The sequence below is a fragment of the Leucoraja erinacea genome, chromosome 40, assembly GCF_028641065.1.
Source record: "Leucoraja erinacea ecotype New England chromosome 40, Leri_hhj_1, whole genome shotgun sequence".
Classification (NCBI taxonomy): Eukaryota; Metazoa; Chordata; class Chondrichthyes; order Rajiformes; family Rajidae; genus Leucoraja; species Leucoraja erinaceus.
The window spans coordinates 4,101,541-4,120,789 of record NC_073416.1 but is presented as its reverse complement, the minus strand read 5'-3'; the positions used below and the strand labels follow the sequence as shown (position 1 = coordinate 4,120,789).

Sequence of the window (19,249 nt, the reverse complement as noted above, 5' to 3'; positions counted from 1 at the left end):
CTTCCACCCCTGCAACGGACTGTTCCAGCCGCTACGGTCAGGCAAACGCCTCCGTTGCCACGCAGTGAGAACGGAGAGGTTGAGAAGGAGTTTCTTCCCAGAGGCAATTCGGACTGTAAACGCCTTTCTCAACGTTTTTCCTTCTATTATTTATTATGTAAAATAATATGTGTGTTATGATTGTGTTTATAAGTTGTTTGGTTGTTTTGTTGTTCCGCGAGCATTGCCACTTTCATTTCACTGCACATCTCGTATGTGTATGTGACAAATAAACGACTTGACTTGCCTCTGGCACGTTATTTCTTGCTCCAAATTGATTCTATATTCCTTAAGCAACGCTGCCCCTCTGTGGCAAAAAATGGCATTTGACGGAAAAGAGGAAAAGGCACACTTTTCTCATATACGGTGTACAAAAAACTCTTGGGTCTGTCCCACTTAAGCTTTTTTTTTAGGGGACTGCTAGCGACTATCATAGTCGTAGCATGTCGCCAAAAAATTGGTGACTGGACCCCTCCTTTGGCAAAAAATTTGAAATAGAATAATTACTTCAAGAAAGAAAAACCGAGGTCAGATCCTGGCGACAACCTACATCACCTGGCGATAACCTCCGTTACCCTGGCGACAAACTACAAGAGCACCTAAGTCAGGAGAAGTCAAGCTACGCTCGTTGGCGTCAAACCCACTGTCTCCGACTGTCTCCGAGAATTTTTCAACATGTTGAAAATCCAGCGGCGACCAGAAAGACGTTACGACTCTTTGGGCGACTGAGGAGACGACTCACGGCCGTACAGGCGACACCCCAACGACCATGTGGCAACAGCCTGGTCACCTGTAGTCGCCTAAAAAATAGCCTAAGTGGGACAGGTTTATAATGGTGAATAAATCAAATATGCTGAAATATTGGTTCAACGACATTAAAGTAGGAGCTTTAGATTGAAACTAATAATGTCTTCCCGACTGCAAAGCTAACCTACAAATAAAGAGAAGCCCCTTTCCTTGCACACAGACAGTAGTTGTTAAACTGTAGGAACAATGAACAGCAAATGCTGGTTTACAAATAAAGAACCTGTTTCCTGCCATGCTTTGCCCTGCCCCTCCCCTCTCCTCCAGCTTCCCCCCCCACACAAATCAGTCTGAAGCAAAGATCTTAGAGCGCTCCGCTATAAGATCTTTGGTCTGAAGAAGGGTGCCAACCTAAAATGTCACCTATCCATGTTCTCCACAGATGCTGCCTGACCCACTGAGTTACTCCAGCACTCTGTGAAACGTCACCTATCCATGTTCTCCACAGATGCTGCCTGACCCGCTGAGTAACTCCAGCACTCTGTGAAACTCGCCTATCCAGCACTCTGTCTGTGAAACGTCACTTATCCATGTTCTCCACAGATGCTGCCTGACCCGCTGAGTTACTCCAGCACTCTGTGAAACGTCACCTATTCCATGTTCTCCACAGATGCTGCCTGACCCGCTGAGTTACTCCAGCACTCTGTGAAACGTCACCTATCCATGTTCTCCACACATGCTGCCTGACCCGCTGAGTTACTCCAGCACTCTGTGAAACGTCACTTATCCATGTTCTCCACAGATGCTGCCTGACCCGCTGAGTTACTCCAGCACTCTGTGTCCTTTCTTAACAGTAGTTGTTAAATTTCCCAACAAATTCATGACAAGCAGTTATTTAAATGACAAGCAGTTATCTATATATGAGCTTAAAATGGTTGTCAAGGTTTGACATATTCTCAAAATGTATGACATTATGGTTGGAGACTCCACAAAGCAAAGATTGAAGATGATTTTTATTATCTTCCTTGTCATTTTTTCCCCAGATTTCATTTGATTTGTTAAAGGTTTATGTGCATGAGAACTAAGCAAAGGGGTTTGCAGATGTTTTGGGGTTTTATAGATTATGTGTGTACGTGTGAATGAGTGTATGTGCGTTTATAATGTTTGGGATGAGCGTTTAGAATGAGTTGGAGAGGAAGACAAATTGTACCACTCGTTCACACAAAGGGTCAAGTTGATAGCGGCCATTTAATGCCAGGGAAGGATCTCGCCTCAGCAGTGTGACGGTCGCTAACAGGGATTTCTGAGAGACAGGATCCAGTCGCATTTGGGAAGGTCGGGACTGACGAGAGCAAGGAGACAAGAACGACTGCGGATGCTGGAATCTGGAGCAAAACACTGGTGGGGGAACTTGGTGGGCAACATTTGTGGAGAGAAACTGATTCACCGTGGCCTTGTGCATGGGGAATCATGCCTCGTGAAATTAATAGATTTTTTTGAAGAGGCAAGCTAGAGGATTGATGAGTGAGGGGGATAGATGGTGTCTACATGGACTTCAGGAAGGCCTTTGACAATGTCCTGCATGGGTGTCTAGTTTCGGAAGGTTAGATCATTTGGGGCCCAGGGGTTGAGCTGGTTAGTTGGATACAAACTGGCTTGAGTCAGTGGGTGGAAGTGAAGGGTTGATTTTCAGATTGAAGGCCTGTGACCCTTGTTGCTTGTCATCTAAACTAATCAATTGGATAAGAATGTAGGAGGCATGATTAGTCAGCCTGCAGATTTCACCAAAATTGACGGGAGAGTGAGCAGGGAAAAAGATTGTCGAAGATTACAAGACAATCGAAGTCAACTGGGAAAATGGGAAAAGGAACAGCAGATGGAATTGTACTCAAACAGGTCCTCCGCCCCATCGAGTCCACGCCGACCAGCGACCTGCACACTGACACTATCCTACACACTAGGAACAGTTTTCCCTAGTCTGAAGAAGGATCTCGACCAGAAACATCAGCTATTCCTTCTCTCTGGAGATGCTGTTTGACTCGCTGAGTTACTCCAGCTTTTTGTGTCTATCTTCGGTTTAAATCAGCATCTGCAGTTCTTTCCCACACAGGGCCAATTTGACAATTTACACAAGGCGACAAACTTGTACGCCTTTGGCGTGTAGGAGGAAAGTGGAGCACCCCGGAGAAAACCCACGCGGCCACAGAGAGAACGTACAAACTCCATACAGACAGTGGCCGTAGTCAGGATCGAACCTGGGTCTCTGCTGCTGTACGGCAGCAACTCTACCGCGACACCATTGTGCTGCCCCTCTGTAAGGATTTTCAAGCGGGGATTGCTGACCATTTTAAAGTGGCAATCAATTCTGCGATGAGGATGATCAAATACGAAAAACCTTGCATCCTCATTCATATTTATCTTTGAATAAAGATTTTTTTTTTTAATTAAGTAAAAGGACAATAGAAGGTCAACAAAACACTATATCCAAAATTTAAAAAAAGACTGATAGACGCCTTCAGTTCATAAGAGAGCATCACAATCAACAGATATTGTCAAAAAGAAATTAAGATAATACTTATTCATCAAAATAAAATGAACTGCCTAATTAAGAACACACAAATTGTGAAACTCCACAAGTTGCTAGAACAGGCTGCAGCCTGCAGGTGGCAGGCTTTAACCACAAATGGAAGCAACCTTTGGTGCATGGTTCACCAATGGTGAACTCACATTTGTATCGTGAAGTTAGAATCCAGAAAAAATTAACCCTTGTTCAGCTACAAAATGATGTCGCTTTTCATAATGTTTGGTAAAGAGTGGCTAGCTAATTAGCAGAAAAAGAAGGCTATTTGTTTTCCCAACTTCAGAATATCCCAAAGTGAAATTGTTGTTGTAAAGGCAGTGAAATGATCAATACAGCAAACTCCCACAAACAGAAATGTGATCATGAGTGGAAAATTAGTTTTAGTAATGCCAAAATGAGGGTTAAACATTGGACCAGGAGACTCGCTTGCTCTCCATCCAATGTCCAATGTGATTGTTGCGTCTACAAGATGGCAGATTGGGTCTTGGATTTCATGTTGCACTCTTTCGACCCTCGAGTGTGACCGTTCCCATGTGAGGAACAGGTTCCTTTTACACGACATGATCCACCTTTGTCCAAAGTCGGAAAATATACAAAAATGAATCGATTTGGTAACCATACCTCCGGAGTATTATAATGAATGGCATGAATGAAAGCTGATGAGAAAGAACAATGGCCAAAAGTGGAGAGACAGAGGAAACTACAATTCTTTGCAATAAACGCCAGACCTTTGAATGTAATAATATTATGGGAGCTTTGTCCATCAGTCCAGGGTACATAACCGAAGTACGGCACGTACCGCACTTGAGTCTCGACCCGAAACGTCGCCTATTTCCTTCGCTCCATAGATGCTGCCTCACCCGCTGAGTTTCTCCAGCATTTTTGTCTACCTTCGATTTATAACTGATCTGAAATCATTGATGTTATTTCTGTACATTACAACAGACATTACATGCACAATCAGAGAAAATGTACATTTCTTTCAAGGATATTTGGAGAACTGGTCGTTTTTTTCTGTTCCCTTGGAGATTGCTTGCCATGACAGGGCTTGGACCATATCCACCTCAGCCTTTCCTATCCATGTACCTGTCCGAGTTTTTGTTTTAAAGCTGTTATAGTACCTGCCTCAACTACCTCCTCTGGCAGCTCATTCCATATATACACCACCCTCTGTATGAAAAAGCTTTTCCTCAGGTTCCTGTTAAATGTTACTGTTACCCCTCACACTTTAAACCCGTCTCCTCTGATTCTTGATTCCCCTACCCTGTGCCGAAGACCATGCGCTTTCACCCTATCTATTCCCCTCGTGATTTTATATAATCCTATGAGATCACCTGTCAGACACGTCCTAGTCTGCCCAACCTTTCCCTGTAGCTCAACGCTCACTGACCAACATTGCCTCCAGGTTTAACAATCTTTTAAAACTATCATCCCTGTTTTCCATGTCGCAAATTGTGCTCTTGGTCCTGGACTCAGGGGAAACATCTCCTCTGCATCTAGCCTCTTGCACTCATCTCAAGTTACAATGGGATCTCTCCTCATTTGTCTGATCTGTGGGGAATAGAGTCTCGGTTTACTCACTTTTAGTTTAGTTTAGGGGTACAGCATTGTAACAGGTCCATCGGCGACCAGCGATGCTCGTACAAAAAAATTTACACAAGGCGACAAACTTGTACGCCTTTGGCGTGTAGGAGGAAAGTGGAGCACCCCGGAGAAAACCCACGCGGCCACAGAGAGAACGTACAAACTCCGTACAGACATTGGCCGTAGTCAGGATCGAACCCGGGTCTCTGCCGCTGTACGGCAGCAACTCTACCGCGACACCATTGTGCTGCCCCACTGTAAGGATTTTCAAGCGGGGATTGCTGACCATTTTAAAGTGGCAATCAATTCTGCGATGAGGATGATCAAATACGAAAAACCTTGCATCCTCATTAACATTTTATCTTTGAATAAAGATTTTTTTTTTTTAATTAAGTAAAAGGGCAATAGAAGGTCAACCAAACACTATATCCAAAATTAAAAAAAAGACTGATAGACGCCTTCAGTTCATAAGAGAGCATCACAATCAACAGATATTGTCAAAAAGAAATTAAGATAATACTTATTCATCAAAATAAAATGAACTGCCTAATTAAGAACACACAAATTGTGAAACTCCACAAGTTGCTAGAACAGGCTGCAGCCTGCAGGTGGCAGGCTTTAACCACAAATGGAAGCAACCTTTGGTGCATGGTTCACCAATGGTGAACTCACATTTGTATCGTGAAGTTAGAATCCAGAAAACTTAACCCTTGTTCAGCTACAAAATGATGTCGCTTTTCATAATGTTTGGTAAAGAGTGGCTAGCTAATTAGCAGAAAAAGAAGGCTATTTGTTTTCCCAACTTCAGAATATCCCAAAGTGAAATTGTTGTTGTAAAGGCAGTGAAATGATCAATACAGCAAACTCCCACAAACAGAAATGTGATCATGAGTGGAAAATTAGTTTTAGTAATGCCAAAATGAGGGTTAAACATTGGACCAGGAGACTCGCTTGCTCTCCATCCAATGTCCAATGTGATTGTTGCGTCTACAAGATGGCAGATTGGGTCTTGGATTTCATGTTGCACTCTTTCGACCCTCGAGTGTGACCGTTCCCATGTGAGGAACAGGTTCCTTTTACACGACATCCATGAATCACATTTGTCCAAAGTCGGAAAATATACAAAAATGAATCGATTTGGTAACCATACCTCCGGAGTATTATAATGAATGGCATGAATGAAAGCTGATGAGAAAGAACAATGGCCAAAAGTGGAGAGACAGAGGAAACTACAATTCTTTGCAATAAACGCCAGACCTTTGAATGTAATAATATTATGGGAGCTTTGTCCATCAGTCCAGGGTACATAACCGAAGTACGGCACGTACCGCCACTTGAGTCTCGACCCGAAACGTCGCCTATTTCCTTCGCTCCATAGATGCTGCCTCACCCGCTGAGTTTCTCCAGCATTTTTGTCTACCTTCGATTTATAACTGATCTGAAATTATTGATGTTATTTCTGTACATTACAACAGACATTACATGCACAATCAGAGAAAATGTACATTTCTTTCAAGGATATTTGGAGAACTGGTCGTTTTTTTCTGTTCCCTTGGAGATTGCTTGCCATGACAGGGCTTGGACCATATCCACCTCAGCCTTTCCTATCCATGTACCTGTCCGAGTTTTTGTTTTAAAGCTGTTATAGTACCTGCCTCAACTACCTCCTCTGGCAGCTCATTCCATATATACACCACCCTCTGTATGAAAAAGCTTTTCCTCAGGTTCCTGTTAAATGTTACTGTTACCCCTCACACTTTAAACCCGTCTCCTCTGATTCTTGATTCCCCTACCCTGTGTCGAAGACCATGCGCTTTCACCCTATCTATTCCCCTCGTGATTTTATATAATCCTATGAGATCACCTGTCAGACACGTCCTAGTCTGCCCAACCTTTCCCTGTAGCTCAACGCTCACTGACCAACATTGCCTCCAGGTTTAACAATCTTTTAAAACTATCATCCCTGTTTTCCATGTTGCAAATTGTGCTCTCTGGTCCTGGACTCAGGGGAAACATCTCCTCTGCATCTAGCCTCTTGCACTCATCTCAAGTTACAATGGGATCTCTCCTCATTTGTCTGATCTGTGGGGAATAGAGTCTCAGTTTACTCACTTTTAGTTTAGTTTAGGGGTACAGCATTGTAACAGGTCCATCGGCGACCAGCGATGCTCGTACACTACCACTATCCTGCACACCAGGGACAATTCACAAAAGGCCAATTAACCTACAAATCAGCAGGTCTTCAGAGTATGGGAGGAAACCAGAGCACCCGGAGAAAAAATACGCGGTCACAGGGAAAACGTGTTAACTCCGTACAGACAGCATCTTAGTCAGCATCGAGCCTGGAACTCAAGCACTGGGTGAGAAAGTGAGATATTATAGAACTCTTGTGAAAGGGTTGGTGTGGACTCTGTGGGCTTGTTTCTATGCAAACTTAAGAAAACTATCTCCAGAATAGGTTTATTGCAATATGCTTGCCATTTGACAAGGCTGCACCTAAATTTAATCCTTTCACAGTAAGTTTGGAAGTCAGGTCAAGGAAATGTGTCCATGTTCCAAATTTGAAATAGTTCTCTGTTTGCACTAACTGGGAAAAACGTTTAGGCAAAAAACGCTCCTTGTTCATCATCCTCAATTTCATCACCTGGTCTGCGTTCTTGAACTAAATTCTGGAAACAAGCTTTAAATTTGTTTGGGGCCATACGCCTCCGGGGACATTTGTTTGAGGACAAGAGCCTCTGCTGTCACGATGTGAAAACGGAGAGGATGAGACGGAATTTCTTCCCACAGGCCAACAGGACTGTAAATTCTTATCTCACCAGGGACTAATTTACTGTTGTGTTGTGTCTTTTTTTTAAATTTTTGGTCTAAAATGTAAATACTAGTTCTGTTCTATTCTGTTCTGTTGTTTTTGCACAATCCGCAGGCATTGCCACTTTCATTTCACTGCACATCTTGCATGTGTATGTGACAAATAAAGTTGACTTGACGTTTCTTGCGTTGAAAATGTCTCATTCGTATCTCTCTTTACACATTCACTGTGACCCTAAGTGCTTGGCCATCATTGGGACAATTTTCAAGTGCAGTCACTGTTGCAGGTAAAAGAGGCTGTCAACACCCCTTCCCCCAGTGCAAAACACGAAGGCTCCTTTGCTGCCCATACCACAAGCTGCCATCTCCACATACAGCGGACTGGATGGCTTGTCCCACACCTGACACACCCAGCCCTGCCTACACAGCCGAGGAGCTGCAGTCAGCACTCTGGCTTCCAGGATCCACTTATTCTCAAGATTCAAGATTCTGCTGACGCCAGCTTGACCCGAGGCACTGCGGGGGGCAGGTTGGAACCCATGGCAGAGGGCGGTGGCTGGCTCCACCTCAATCTCTACTGTTCCAATTGCCATCCCTGTCATCTGACACCCCGACCAAGCCCACATCCGCGCAGCTCATAAAAGCAGCTCAAAGCCACTCTCAGCTGCACCAGCTCGGCTCGGCACTCTGATCACTCCAGCACAGCGCTCCCATTTCATCATGAGCTTCCAAACGAAGAAGATCAGCACTTTCAGTAGCAGCAGCACCGGCGGCGGCGGCAGCGGCAGCTTACGCATCGGCAGAAGCGGCAGCAGCGGCGGCAGCAGCATGCGCAGCATCAGCAACATCGGCAACTTCCGCAGCAGCGGCGGCGGCAGCACCTTCAGCTCAAAGCGCAGCAGCGGCGGCGGCTTCGCACGCAGCAGCAGCGGCGGCGGCGGCGGGCTCGGCGGCGGGTTGCAACAAAGGAGAGCTTTGAGCCAATACTCAATGGGGTCTGCCAGGCAAATATCCCACGCACGTGGAATAGGACAACAGTCCTGCATTGATATCAACGTACCCATACCAGCAAACGACACCACCCAGCAAGCAGTCCGGGTGCTGGAGACGAAACAGATTACTTCACTCAACAACCAGTTTGCCAATTTCATAGGCACAGTAAGTCAAACAGCTCTCCCGTCACTCACGTTTAGTCCTACCGCACGGTGCAAATGATTCTTCTCAATTTGTTGCCAACTCAGGTCGAATGTAACTTTGCGTTCATGTCCCACCCGCAGGTTCGCGCACTCGAAGAGAGAAATACTCAACTGAAAGTCCAACTGAGCCTCATGCAGCAGCAGGGATCTTTCTCGTCCAGCATCGATAAGATGTTCGAAGCCTACATTCAAAACCTCAAGCAGCAACTGGAAGCCCTTGGGCAGGAGAAGCTGAAGTTCGAGATGGAACTTGTGCAAATGCAAGGTTTAGTTGAGGACTTTAAGACCAAGTAAGTACTGTATCGGTTCACGGGTTAGAAACCAATTGGCCAGATCCCGGCAAATGATGGGCAGGATAAGTGTCTCCGGCACTCTCAGCTCCAATAGTCTCTGGGAGCTCTCGGTGAGGACAAGCGCTTGTTGAAGCTGGGCGCTGGAAAGAGAGGAGTCTCTCTCTCAACGCTCTGTAAGTCAGCGAGCCGCGGTGTCTTGCGACGGGAGGGGGTGTCAGGAAGAGCAATGCACTCGCCGGCACTTGGGAGTGGGAGGGAACCGCGGCTCGGCGACAGGGAGCAATGGGTCCCTACGTGCTGCGGACTCTAATCGCAGAAAGGGACGTGAAGCTTTCTTGTCAGTAAAGCGGGTGTTTCGTTTCAGATACGAAGATGAGATTAACAAGCGGACAGAAGTGGAAAACGAGTTTGTCATGGTTAAGAAGGTGAGCATTACTGTCGAGCTGTCTGTAGGACCACATCAGGTGGGTTTCTTGGAGAGATTTTCTAAACTCTATTCTCTCTCCAGGATGTCGATGAATCCTATATGAACAAGGTGGAACTGGAAGCGAAACTAGAAAGGTTGTCGGATGAATTGGACTTCCTCAAGGCAATATTTCAAGCGGTAAATATACGAATTGTCCAAGGATTGGCCGTTTGTTGTTCAATTCCATCTCCTCTCATGTTTAAAAATCTGTTCTGTTCATCTTTAGGAAATTGATGAGCTGCAAACACAGGTGCAGAACACTTGTGTCAACGTGCAGATCGCCTCCCGTGCTCAAATTGATATGCAGGGTATGATTGAGGAAATCCAGAACCAATACAAAAGGATGGCAGACCAGAGCCGCCAGGAATGTGCGAGGTGGAAAGAGTCGAAGGTTTGCATCCTTATTTCCCCCCCAAAACACGTGCGCTGATGGCTCTGACTTCTTTGCTGGATGGAGAACTGTTCACTAACCGTTTTCCTGTGTTCCCTTGCAGATGCAGGAGCTGAGCATGTCTGGAGGTACTGGAGATGACATGCGAATAATCAAATCCGAGTGTAATGATCTGATGAGTAATATCCGTAGACTAACTATGGATATTGAAAATCTTAAAAAACAGGTAAGCCGGGAAGTGAAAGCAAACAAGATCTGGGTGCCACCCCATTGACTCTAGCAAGATTCCCCAGCTTAAAGCAAATGGCCAAGAGATGGTTGAAACACCAGTTCAACCTGGTCCAATCCTCATTTTTTGTGAGCCGCAGTAATGATTACACCTCTCAGTCCTTCCACTAAGACACTTACCATATTCATCCCTTCTCCGCCAAAATGCAAGACACTGTGCACAGCAAGGACCTTCCCAATTTGTGCAGGGGGGGATGGGGGCATTGGCAAGATACCCCAGGGTTTAATCTGCAAAAGTGATGATGATCACTTTTGTAGGTAGACAAAAATGTTGGTGAAACTCGGCGGGTGAGGCAGCTTTGATGGAGAGAAGGAATAGGCGACCTTTCTTTAGACTTGCGTCTGACTTGTGTGTTACATTAACTTTGTGTTACTTAGCGTGCAGCACTCGAGGCTGCGTGCACAGAAGCAGAGGAACGTGGCGAACTCTCTCTCAAAGACAGTAAATTGAGGATTCAGCAACTGCAGGAAGCCATCCAGAAAGCAAAGAACGAGCTAACCATACGAGCCCGTGAAATGGAGGAGCTGCTGAGTGTCAAGTTGGCCCTGGACATTGAAATTGCCACCTACAGGAAGCTACTGGAGGGAGAGGAGCAGAGGTAAGACATTGGGCAGTTACAAGTTCCAGGTACCACCCTGGATTGATGCCACAGTCCCACGTACTTGCAGATTGCCATCTGTACTAGCTCTTTATTACATTTCCCATGAACTGCTATTGTCTTTGAGGGCATTCTGTGCAGGTTCAGGCAGTGAAAGAATACTCATTAAAGGTGGGTTTCCATCTCAGACATTAACATTAAACTTGCTCTCAGAATGAACACCCACACGTTGACTTCTACACAGAATGGTAGAGCTCTCCTGTGATTCAGTGGGTGATGGCATTGTGCGACTTTAGCAGACTGATGGGCAGTTCCACCAGTGGTTGGACAGGGCCGTTGAACTCCGAACCCCCAAAGAGTGTGGTTAAAGGAGCCAGGGATCTTGTTCCTGAGTGCTAAACAGTTTGTCCCACTTGAGGGACAATCTCCCCGATATGCTCAACAATGCCTCTGCTGTTTACTGTCAGCACTCAAACATGAAAATGGGCATCACGGATCCAGTGGGCATATGAGGGTGTTCCTTGGAGGGAAATATTTAGTAAACCTGCAGTAAATAAACCTCTGAACACCCTGCAAACATCTTGGTAACACAAATGTTTCTTTCATAAACAGGTTGACCGATGGGATACAAACTATCAGCATCCAACAAAGCACGCAGAGTGGTGAGTGAAGTTATACTTTCTGGTTTGATATTTTAACCTACAGTGAACAAAACACAAAAATCAAAAACAACTCCACATTCTTTCACAAATCTTAATTTCTCACTGTTGTGCATTTCTTTTATAGCTGTACTCAGTTTTAAAATTATAATTGCAAGAATGTTACTCAGTTGACTTCCTGGTCCCCATAATAGATATTGAGAATGGTTCACTTCCCTCTGTTGCTCTCTCCTCCCTTTTACATCCACTGTCATGATTCGTCCCCTCAATAAGCTCACAGCTGACATTCTCTCCTTGTCGGCAAACTCCCTGTCTCATGTTTCTCTGCCTTCAACCCTCATATCTCATGCTGCCTCCCAAATTGTGGCTGAGTAACATCCCTTGTGATTGTGGCTCTGTCCAGCAATTTCTTCTTGTCCGTTCCCTTCATGTCTGCAACAACAGACACCATTGTTTATGCCATTGTCCTTCAATACTTCATCTGCTGGGGGCTCAGGGGCACATTTTAAATTTGGCACATTTTTTGCGAGTCGTAGGAAAAAATAAAATGTCTCGCATACATATATACACACGCACACGCACACACACACACAATCATACAGTGACATACACTGACGCATGGAAAAAAAACAGACGTGGACTTCCACATACAGAAACACAGGCATAGACCCACACAGACACACAAACAAATTCAAGCTCAAATTTATTTGACACATACACATGCAAATTTATTTGACACATCCGTGCAGTGAAATGTAATTTACCATGCAGAGTTTTGGACAATTAAAAAGGGACACAGTACATCAAAAAAATTCAAGTGGAATATCAACCAAAGCATTCTTCATCAGATTTGGGAATGAGAATAAAAATGTTTTGTTTCTGTTGCAGAGTGGGTGGAGGAGGGAGCAACAGGGCAAAGGGAGGAACTCTGATAGGGTGAGACCAGGATCGCCATTGAGATGAGTTGTCGAGGTCATCCAGTCAATGGGTTAATTGGAGATAGACACAAAATACTGGAGTAACTCAGCGGGTCAGGCATAATCTCTGGGGGGAAAAGTATACGTGATGTTTTGGGTCGAGACCCTTCTTCACTGTTCGAGAGAGAATAAAAGACTCACACAGACAGACAAACACACAGACTCACACTTGCAGGCTCTCTCACTCTATCTCTCCCTCTCACAAAAAAAGCTTTGTCAATGTCACAAATGGACAGCCTACAGCAGAAATGGCCAATTATGATACAGAAAGAGAAAGCAAGATGCCTTGAGTTGTAGAAGTCAATAATGACTGCAGAAGGCTATGACATGCCCAGATTGAAGATGAGGTGCAGATCCTCAACCTTCTGTTGGGCCTGGTAATAAGAGGCAAGCGGACAGAGGCAGGTAGAAAGAAGTTCAGGGTCAGGCCTGCAGACTGAACGCAGCCACTCTACAAAGCAGTGCTTCTGGTAGAGGAGACAACATTGTGAACACTGAGTGCAGTACGCTAGATTGGAGGAAGTGTTAGCGAATCGTTCTGCACCTGGAAGGACTGTTTGAATTCCTGTGATAGTAAGAAGGGAATGAATGAAAGAACAAGTGCTGCATTTCCTGAAATTGCATAAAAAGTGCTGTGAGAAACATCTGTTGAAAACGATGAAAGGGCAGGGAAGGGAAAGATGAATCTGGTGGTGGAATCTTGTGGAAGCTGGAACAAACTGTTGAATAACAGGTTGGTGGGGTGGACGGTGAGAACTAAGGAAACTCTGTCCAAAAGGAGAAGCGGTGAGAGCAGAGATGCAGGAAATAGATGAGATGTGGCCAAGGATATTATTGACAAAATGGTGGAGGTCTAGCCACGGTTCACAGAAGGAATACATTTCAGAAGCTCCTCTGTGGGATCCTCATTGATAGAGACACAACGGAGACAAACGGAGCTGCCGATTGGCTAGTTTCCATGTGTAAAGCAAAAGCTGCGAGGAACCACAGAACTTGCTAAATACCCCGGAGCACATGGGGACGTGTTTTCAGAGCTTGCAGCGAGCCGGATGAAAATCTCGTTGTTGGGCCAAGGTGGGAGGAAGCCATTGTTGAGATACCCCTATTCCAGGCCAGTGGGAATGCGCACAGAGATTGTCAGGCTTATCCCTCGGCCGGATACAGAAAGATCTAGGAAGATAAGGGAAAAGAGTAAGATTACACATGCTTTGACTACATTGGGTGTGATTTAGCATCTGGCAAGGGATTCATCAGAGGTATATCTATTCCATCACCAAACCGCCCACCTCCATCTCCAGCTCCTAAATTACATCAATTTCAGTCCCTACCTCAGTTCATTGTCTGCTGAAATGTTCATTTGATCATGGCTGATCATCCAACTCAGTTTCCTGTCCCTGCCTTCTCTCCAAACCCCCTGATCCCTTTAGCCAATCCAAGGGCCGCATTGTCCATCCCTCTTAAATATAGCAACTCTGAACTGTGGCCTCGGCTACACATCTATGGCAGAGAATTCCAAAGCCTTTTTACCACTCTCTGTGTCAAAAAAAAACTCCAGACAGCACCCGTGGTCAGGATTGAACCCGGGTCTCCGGCGCTGTGACGCAGCAACTCTACCGCTGCGCCACCGTGCATTCCCTCCCTTTTTCTCTCTAAAATCCCACAAATTCCATGAAAATCAAAAAAATTACAGAAGCTGGAAATCTGAACCTAAAAAATAATAACGTTTTGGAAATTATTAGTAGGTCAGGAGCATCTGTGGAAAAAGATGCAGAGTGGATTTTTCAGGTCAAAGATCCTTCATCAGATTTGGGAATGAGAATAAAAATGTTTTGTTTCTGTTGCAGAGTGGGTGGAGGAGGGAGCAACAGGGCAAAGGGAGGAACTCCGATAGGGTGAGGCCAGGATCGCCATTGAGATGAGTTGTCGATGGATGTGTGGCCCAGGGAGTCAAAGGGAACAGTCTTCAAAATAAAGAAAGGGCAGGGAAAGTAAAGATGAATCTGGTGGGTGGGAGAATTTAGAATTTCTGGTTTGAGATTTTAACCAACAGACAAAACACAAAAATGTAGTGGAAAATGTGAGAAATACTCATTTGATCTGTTGTAAATGGGAAATAAAGGCTGCTAATTCACTTTTTCACTCTTAATTAGTACTTTTCTGAATAATCGTGTTTTTTCCTAAATCTGGAGCTCTTTTTGTTCTGTTCTAAGTGCCAACTTCAAGAAGTGCATTTCCAATATTGCAATACTTATTTCCTTCATTACTGTTGTTATTAAAATGCATTAAACGTCTGTTGAAATCCCAAATGTATAAGATTATTGCTCCTTGCAAGGAGCAATAAAGTATACGCTTGAAGTTGTGTTTAATTATGTCATGAACAACTGTTTAGTGGTGGCTGAAGGCATTTCTAATACCTCTCCCATTGATTTTGATTTGATTCAATTCTTTGAATGACAAAGTATTTTTCGCACATGTATGATGGATATTGAATCACTTTCATGAAAGAATCATTGACCTCAAACTCTTTTTAAATACAGGTGCTGGTGGTGGTGGTGGTGGTGGTGGACGATTTGGTAAATCTTATGGGAGTAGTTATGGAGGAATGGAAACCTCTTCCTACAGCAGTTCTTCAACAAAATCGCCGCTAGTGGTGAAAATGATTGAGGAATCAGACGGTGTGACGATTTCAACATCTTTCAATAAAGTGGCATAAAATCAAAAATAATTCATTGAATTATAAATCTTCAGTAATATCTCTTGTTCATTTGCAATCTTTATATGAAAGTAGAATTCTGTTAATTCTAGCTTTGCAACGTTGGAATTTAAAAAAAAATACCAACGCTATAAAATGCCTTTTCTACATCTTCTGTTGGAGAAGGATATTCTTATCTACTGACCAATGTTGGATACAAAACCGGCCACACAAAAAAATAAATTTACTTATTTGTGACATAGATAATAGGTGCAGGAGTAGGCCATTTGGCCCTTCGAGCCAGCACTGCCATTCAATGTGATCATCCCCATATCCTGCCCGTTCCTGCCTTCTCCCCATATCACCTGACTCTATCCTTAAGAGCCCTATCTAGCTCTCTTGAAAGTATCCAGAGAACCGGTCTCCACCGCCCTCTGAGGCAGAGAATACCACAGGCTCACCATCTCTGTGAGAAAAAGTGTTTCCTCGTCTCCTTTCTAAATGGCTTACTCCTTATTCTTAAACTGGCCCCTGGTTCTGGACTCCCCCAACATCGGGAACATGTTTCCTGCCTCTAGCGTGTCCAAGCCCTTAACAATCTTATATGTTTCACTGAGATATCCTCTCATCCTTCTAAACTCCAGAGTGTCATCAGTGGCAATATATCAGATTAACATTTTGTGGATTTATCCATCGGTTTTACATTGCTGAACACCTCGAAAGGTTACTTGTTTTCGTATTCATGACTGAAAAAAATTGTTGGAATTTAACAATAAATCTTTAAATTTTGCGACTTTGGTTCTGGCAGACTATCAACTGGATATAACTACGTAGTGCAGCATTTTGAATAAACTTAAATACTAATTGAATTGTTGGCCTTAAAACTGTTACAAATGGATCCACTTCATGAATTTGTATCCCCTTGTTGCTTGCATCATTTTACAATAAAAACAGAATGTGCATTATCATCAATTACAAATTGTTGTCGTCTTTATTTTCCATGTGCCTTTTTGTTTCTTTCCCAATATTTTTCTATCATGCTTTGAACCTCATATAACCATATAACAATTACAGCACGGAAACAGGCCATCTTGGCCCTACACTCGACACAACTTTATTTCCCTTAGTCCCACCTGCCTGAACTCATACCATGACCCTCCATTCCCTTCTCATCCATATGCCTATCCAATTTATTTTTAAATGATACCAACGAACCTGCCTCCACCACTTCCACTGGAAGCTCATTCCACACCGCTACCACTCTCCGAGTAAAGTAGTTCCCCCTCATGTTACCCCTAAACTTCTGTCCCTTAATTCTGAAGTCATGTCCTCACTTGTTTCTACTTAGTAACTCTTCTGGCTCACTTTCCCTGAATTTTAACTATTAATTAAAATTGCAAGCCATCTTCTGAGGAAAAAATGTACTTAAATGATTAAATGTGCAAAATCATTGAGGAATTGAAAATTATTCAAAGTTAAAATTAGTTTTTCTGTATCTTTTAGGCTCCCAATTTTAGACTGTCACTCATCTTTGCAATGTGCCTCAATGTATGAGTTTGAATCCCAGAAGAAGCATATTATAAGCACATCTATTTCATTTGTTTCAATGATTTCAGGAATTTTCTTTACACATCTGTCACCATATTGGATACTTAAGAGTAAAGGGTTTGAGTCTTCCCAGATGACTTGAGGAATCAAGGTTAAAACCTACTACAAACACCAAAATACACCCGTATCAATCCCATATTCCAATTCCAACGTTAAAAAAACATGGTTCCCCTTCCAGACACAATGTGTAATGTACGAGTAAAAGAGGAACAAAAAAAAGAAAAAAGAGGACCAAAATTGTTAAGCCATGAAGCCCCCTCCCACCCCCACCCCACACATCACCCTGCCCCCCGACCACATCTTCAAAGTTACTAATGAATTTAAATTCAATGTAGTAAATAACATAGAATTGATGAATGACAGAGGCTTAAAGATCCTATTTCTGACGAGCAGTGGGGATTTCTCGAGGCCATGCATTGGGAACACTGAGGTCCTGTTTATGCAGAAGAAACATACCACCCGCCAATCAGAAGAAGGGTCTCGAACCGAAACATCACCTATTTCTTCTCTCCAGAGATGCTGCCTGTCCCGCTGAGTTACTCCAGCTTTTTGTGTCTATCACAGGCAATGACCATACTGGTCAATGTACCAAAAACCTACAATATTCACCCTATTTAGGCTGTGGGCCGAGGAGCTTTAGTCTGCAGTTTCATGACCCAAGTCACCAAACTACTTGAAACGTTCACATATTGTGTAAAAAAATCATATAAATCACCCCTGAAACTCGTCATGAACAGGACTTGCACATTTTTATTAAATTAGAGAAAAACCGGAAAAATGTCGGGTAATTTTTAGTCCAATCATAGAAACATAGAAATTAAGTGCAGGAGTAGGCCATTCGGCCCTTCGAGCCTGCACCGCCATTCAATATGATCATGGCTGATCATCCAACTCAGTATCCCGTACCTGCCTTCTCTCCATACCCCCTGATCCCCTTAGCCACAAGGGCCACATCTAACTCCCTCTTAAATATAGCCAATACTGAACTGGCCTCAACTACCCTCTGTGGCAGAGAGTTCCAGAGATTCACCACTCTCTGTGTGAAAAAAGTTCTTCTCATCTTGGTTTTAAAGGATTTCCCCCTTATCCTTAAGCTGTGACCCCTTGTCCTGGACTTCCCCAACATCGGGAACAATCTTCCTGCATCTAGCCTGTCCAACCCCTTAAGAATTTTGTAAGTTTCTATAAGATCCCCCTCTCAATCTCCTAAATTCTAGAGAGTATAAACCAAGTCTATCCAGTCTTTCTTCATAAGACAGTCCTGACATCCCAGGAATCAGTCTGGTGAACCTTCTCTGCACTCCCTCTATGGCAATAATGTCCTTCCTCAGATTTGGAGACCAAAACTGTACGCAATACTCCAGGTGTGGTCTCACCAAGACCCTGTACAACTGCAGTAGAACCTCCCTGCTCCTATACTCAAATCATTTTGCAATGAAAGCTAACATACCATTCGCTTTCTTTACTGCCTGCTGCACCTGCATGCCTACCTTCAAATGACTGGTGTATCATGACACCCAGGTCTCGCTGTATCTCCCCCTTTCCCAATCTGCCACCATTTAGATAATAGTCTGCTTTCCCGTTTTGCCAATCAAAGCACGTTTACCATTAAGTTGTCTGCCAGTTGGCCAATCACGCGCTTTGTTTCAGGCTAGCACACAACATGGCTGAGGGGGCTTCACAGATGCCTGTTTTACTGGAGATTCCCATGTGTTGTTCTGTGGAATAAATGTTGTGGAAACTTGCAGCAAGGTAATTGAATTTAGTGAGAAAAGCATTAAAAAGGCTGAAGAAAGTGCTGCTAAGTGGATAGAAGTCGCTGCTGAGGTGCTGGAACACAAAGATTACGACAGCCAGGAATCAACACTAAATGAAAGGTAAGATCTAAAGTCTGAATTTATGAAAATCTATCTGTATGGACTTTAATTAATTTAATTGCACCCTTTTATAATGTGAATAAATTCATTAATTCACTCATTCATTCATGAAGTTGAGGGCCTAAACTATCCATAACACAGTTAATTAAACATTGTCACTTATGCCAGCCTGTTGTAAAGTAATAAGTCTTTAACAGCTAATCTCGGAGCTGCCTACGATAACTTACTGGGAAAAAGTGCACCGATCGCAGGGCCTAGGTACCCGCGGTAAAGTGACGCCGCAGTCTCAATTAATAAGCGGCCGATTCGCGAACGCAGAGCCGCGGATCATCTCCGCGGGCGGGGGGGGGGGGGGGGGGGGGGGGGGGGGAGGGAGAGACTGTACATAGTGCCGTCTGTAGCGGCCGTTTTCAGGCCACGACAACGGGAGAAAAACGGAGGGAT

The 19,249-nt window shown here is 44.0% G+C and overlaps 1 protein-coding gene across 1 annotated transcript; it reads left to right on the top strand.

Annotated features, from left to right (window-relative positions):
- The first annotated feature begins 8,458 nt into the window (after window positions 1-8,458).
- Window positions 8,459-16,299, top strand: LOC129714762 (keratin, type II cytoskeletal 8-like). The gene is made up of 9 exons (XM_055664591.1): window positions 8,459-8,917; window positions 9,037-9,245; window positions 9,613-9,673; window positions 9,757-9,852; window positions 9,941-10,105; window positions 10,209-10,331; window positions 10,772-10,992; window positions 11,605-11,654; window positions 15,166-16,299. Exons 1-9 carry the CDS (start codon window positions 8,480-8,482, stop codon window positions 15,339-15,341), a joined length of 1,539 nt encoding a protein of 512 aa, XP_055520566.1. The 5' UTR covers window positions 8,459-8,479; the 3' UTR covers window positions 15,342-16,299.
- Window positions 16,300-19,249: the final 2,950 nt, after the last annotated feature.

What these genes read in the sequence shown, in the direction of transcription:
- LOC129714762 (XM_055664591.1), top strand. Translation starts at nt 8,480, where the DNA reads ATGAGCTTCCAAACGAAGAAGATCAGCACTTTCAGTAGCAGCAGCACC. An exon ending in TCAAGGCAATATTTCAAGCG is followed by an intron (nt 9,853 to 9,940) that starts GTAAATATACGA and finishes GTTCATCTTTAG; the next exon opens with GAAATTGATGAGCTGCAAAC. An exon ending in CTGGAGGGAGAGGAGCAGAG is followed by an intron (nt 10,993 to 11,604) that starts GTAAGACATTGG and finishes TTTCATAAACAG; the next exon opens with GTTGACCGATGGGATACAAA.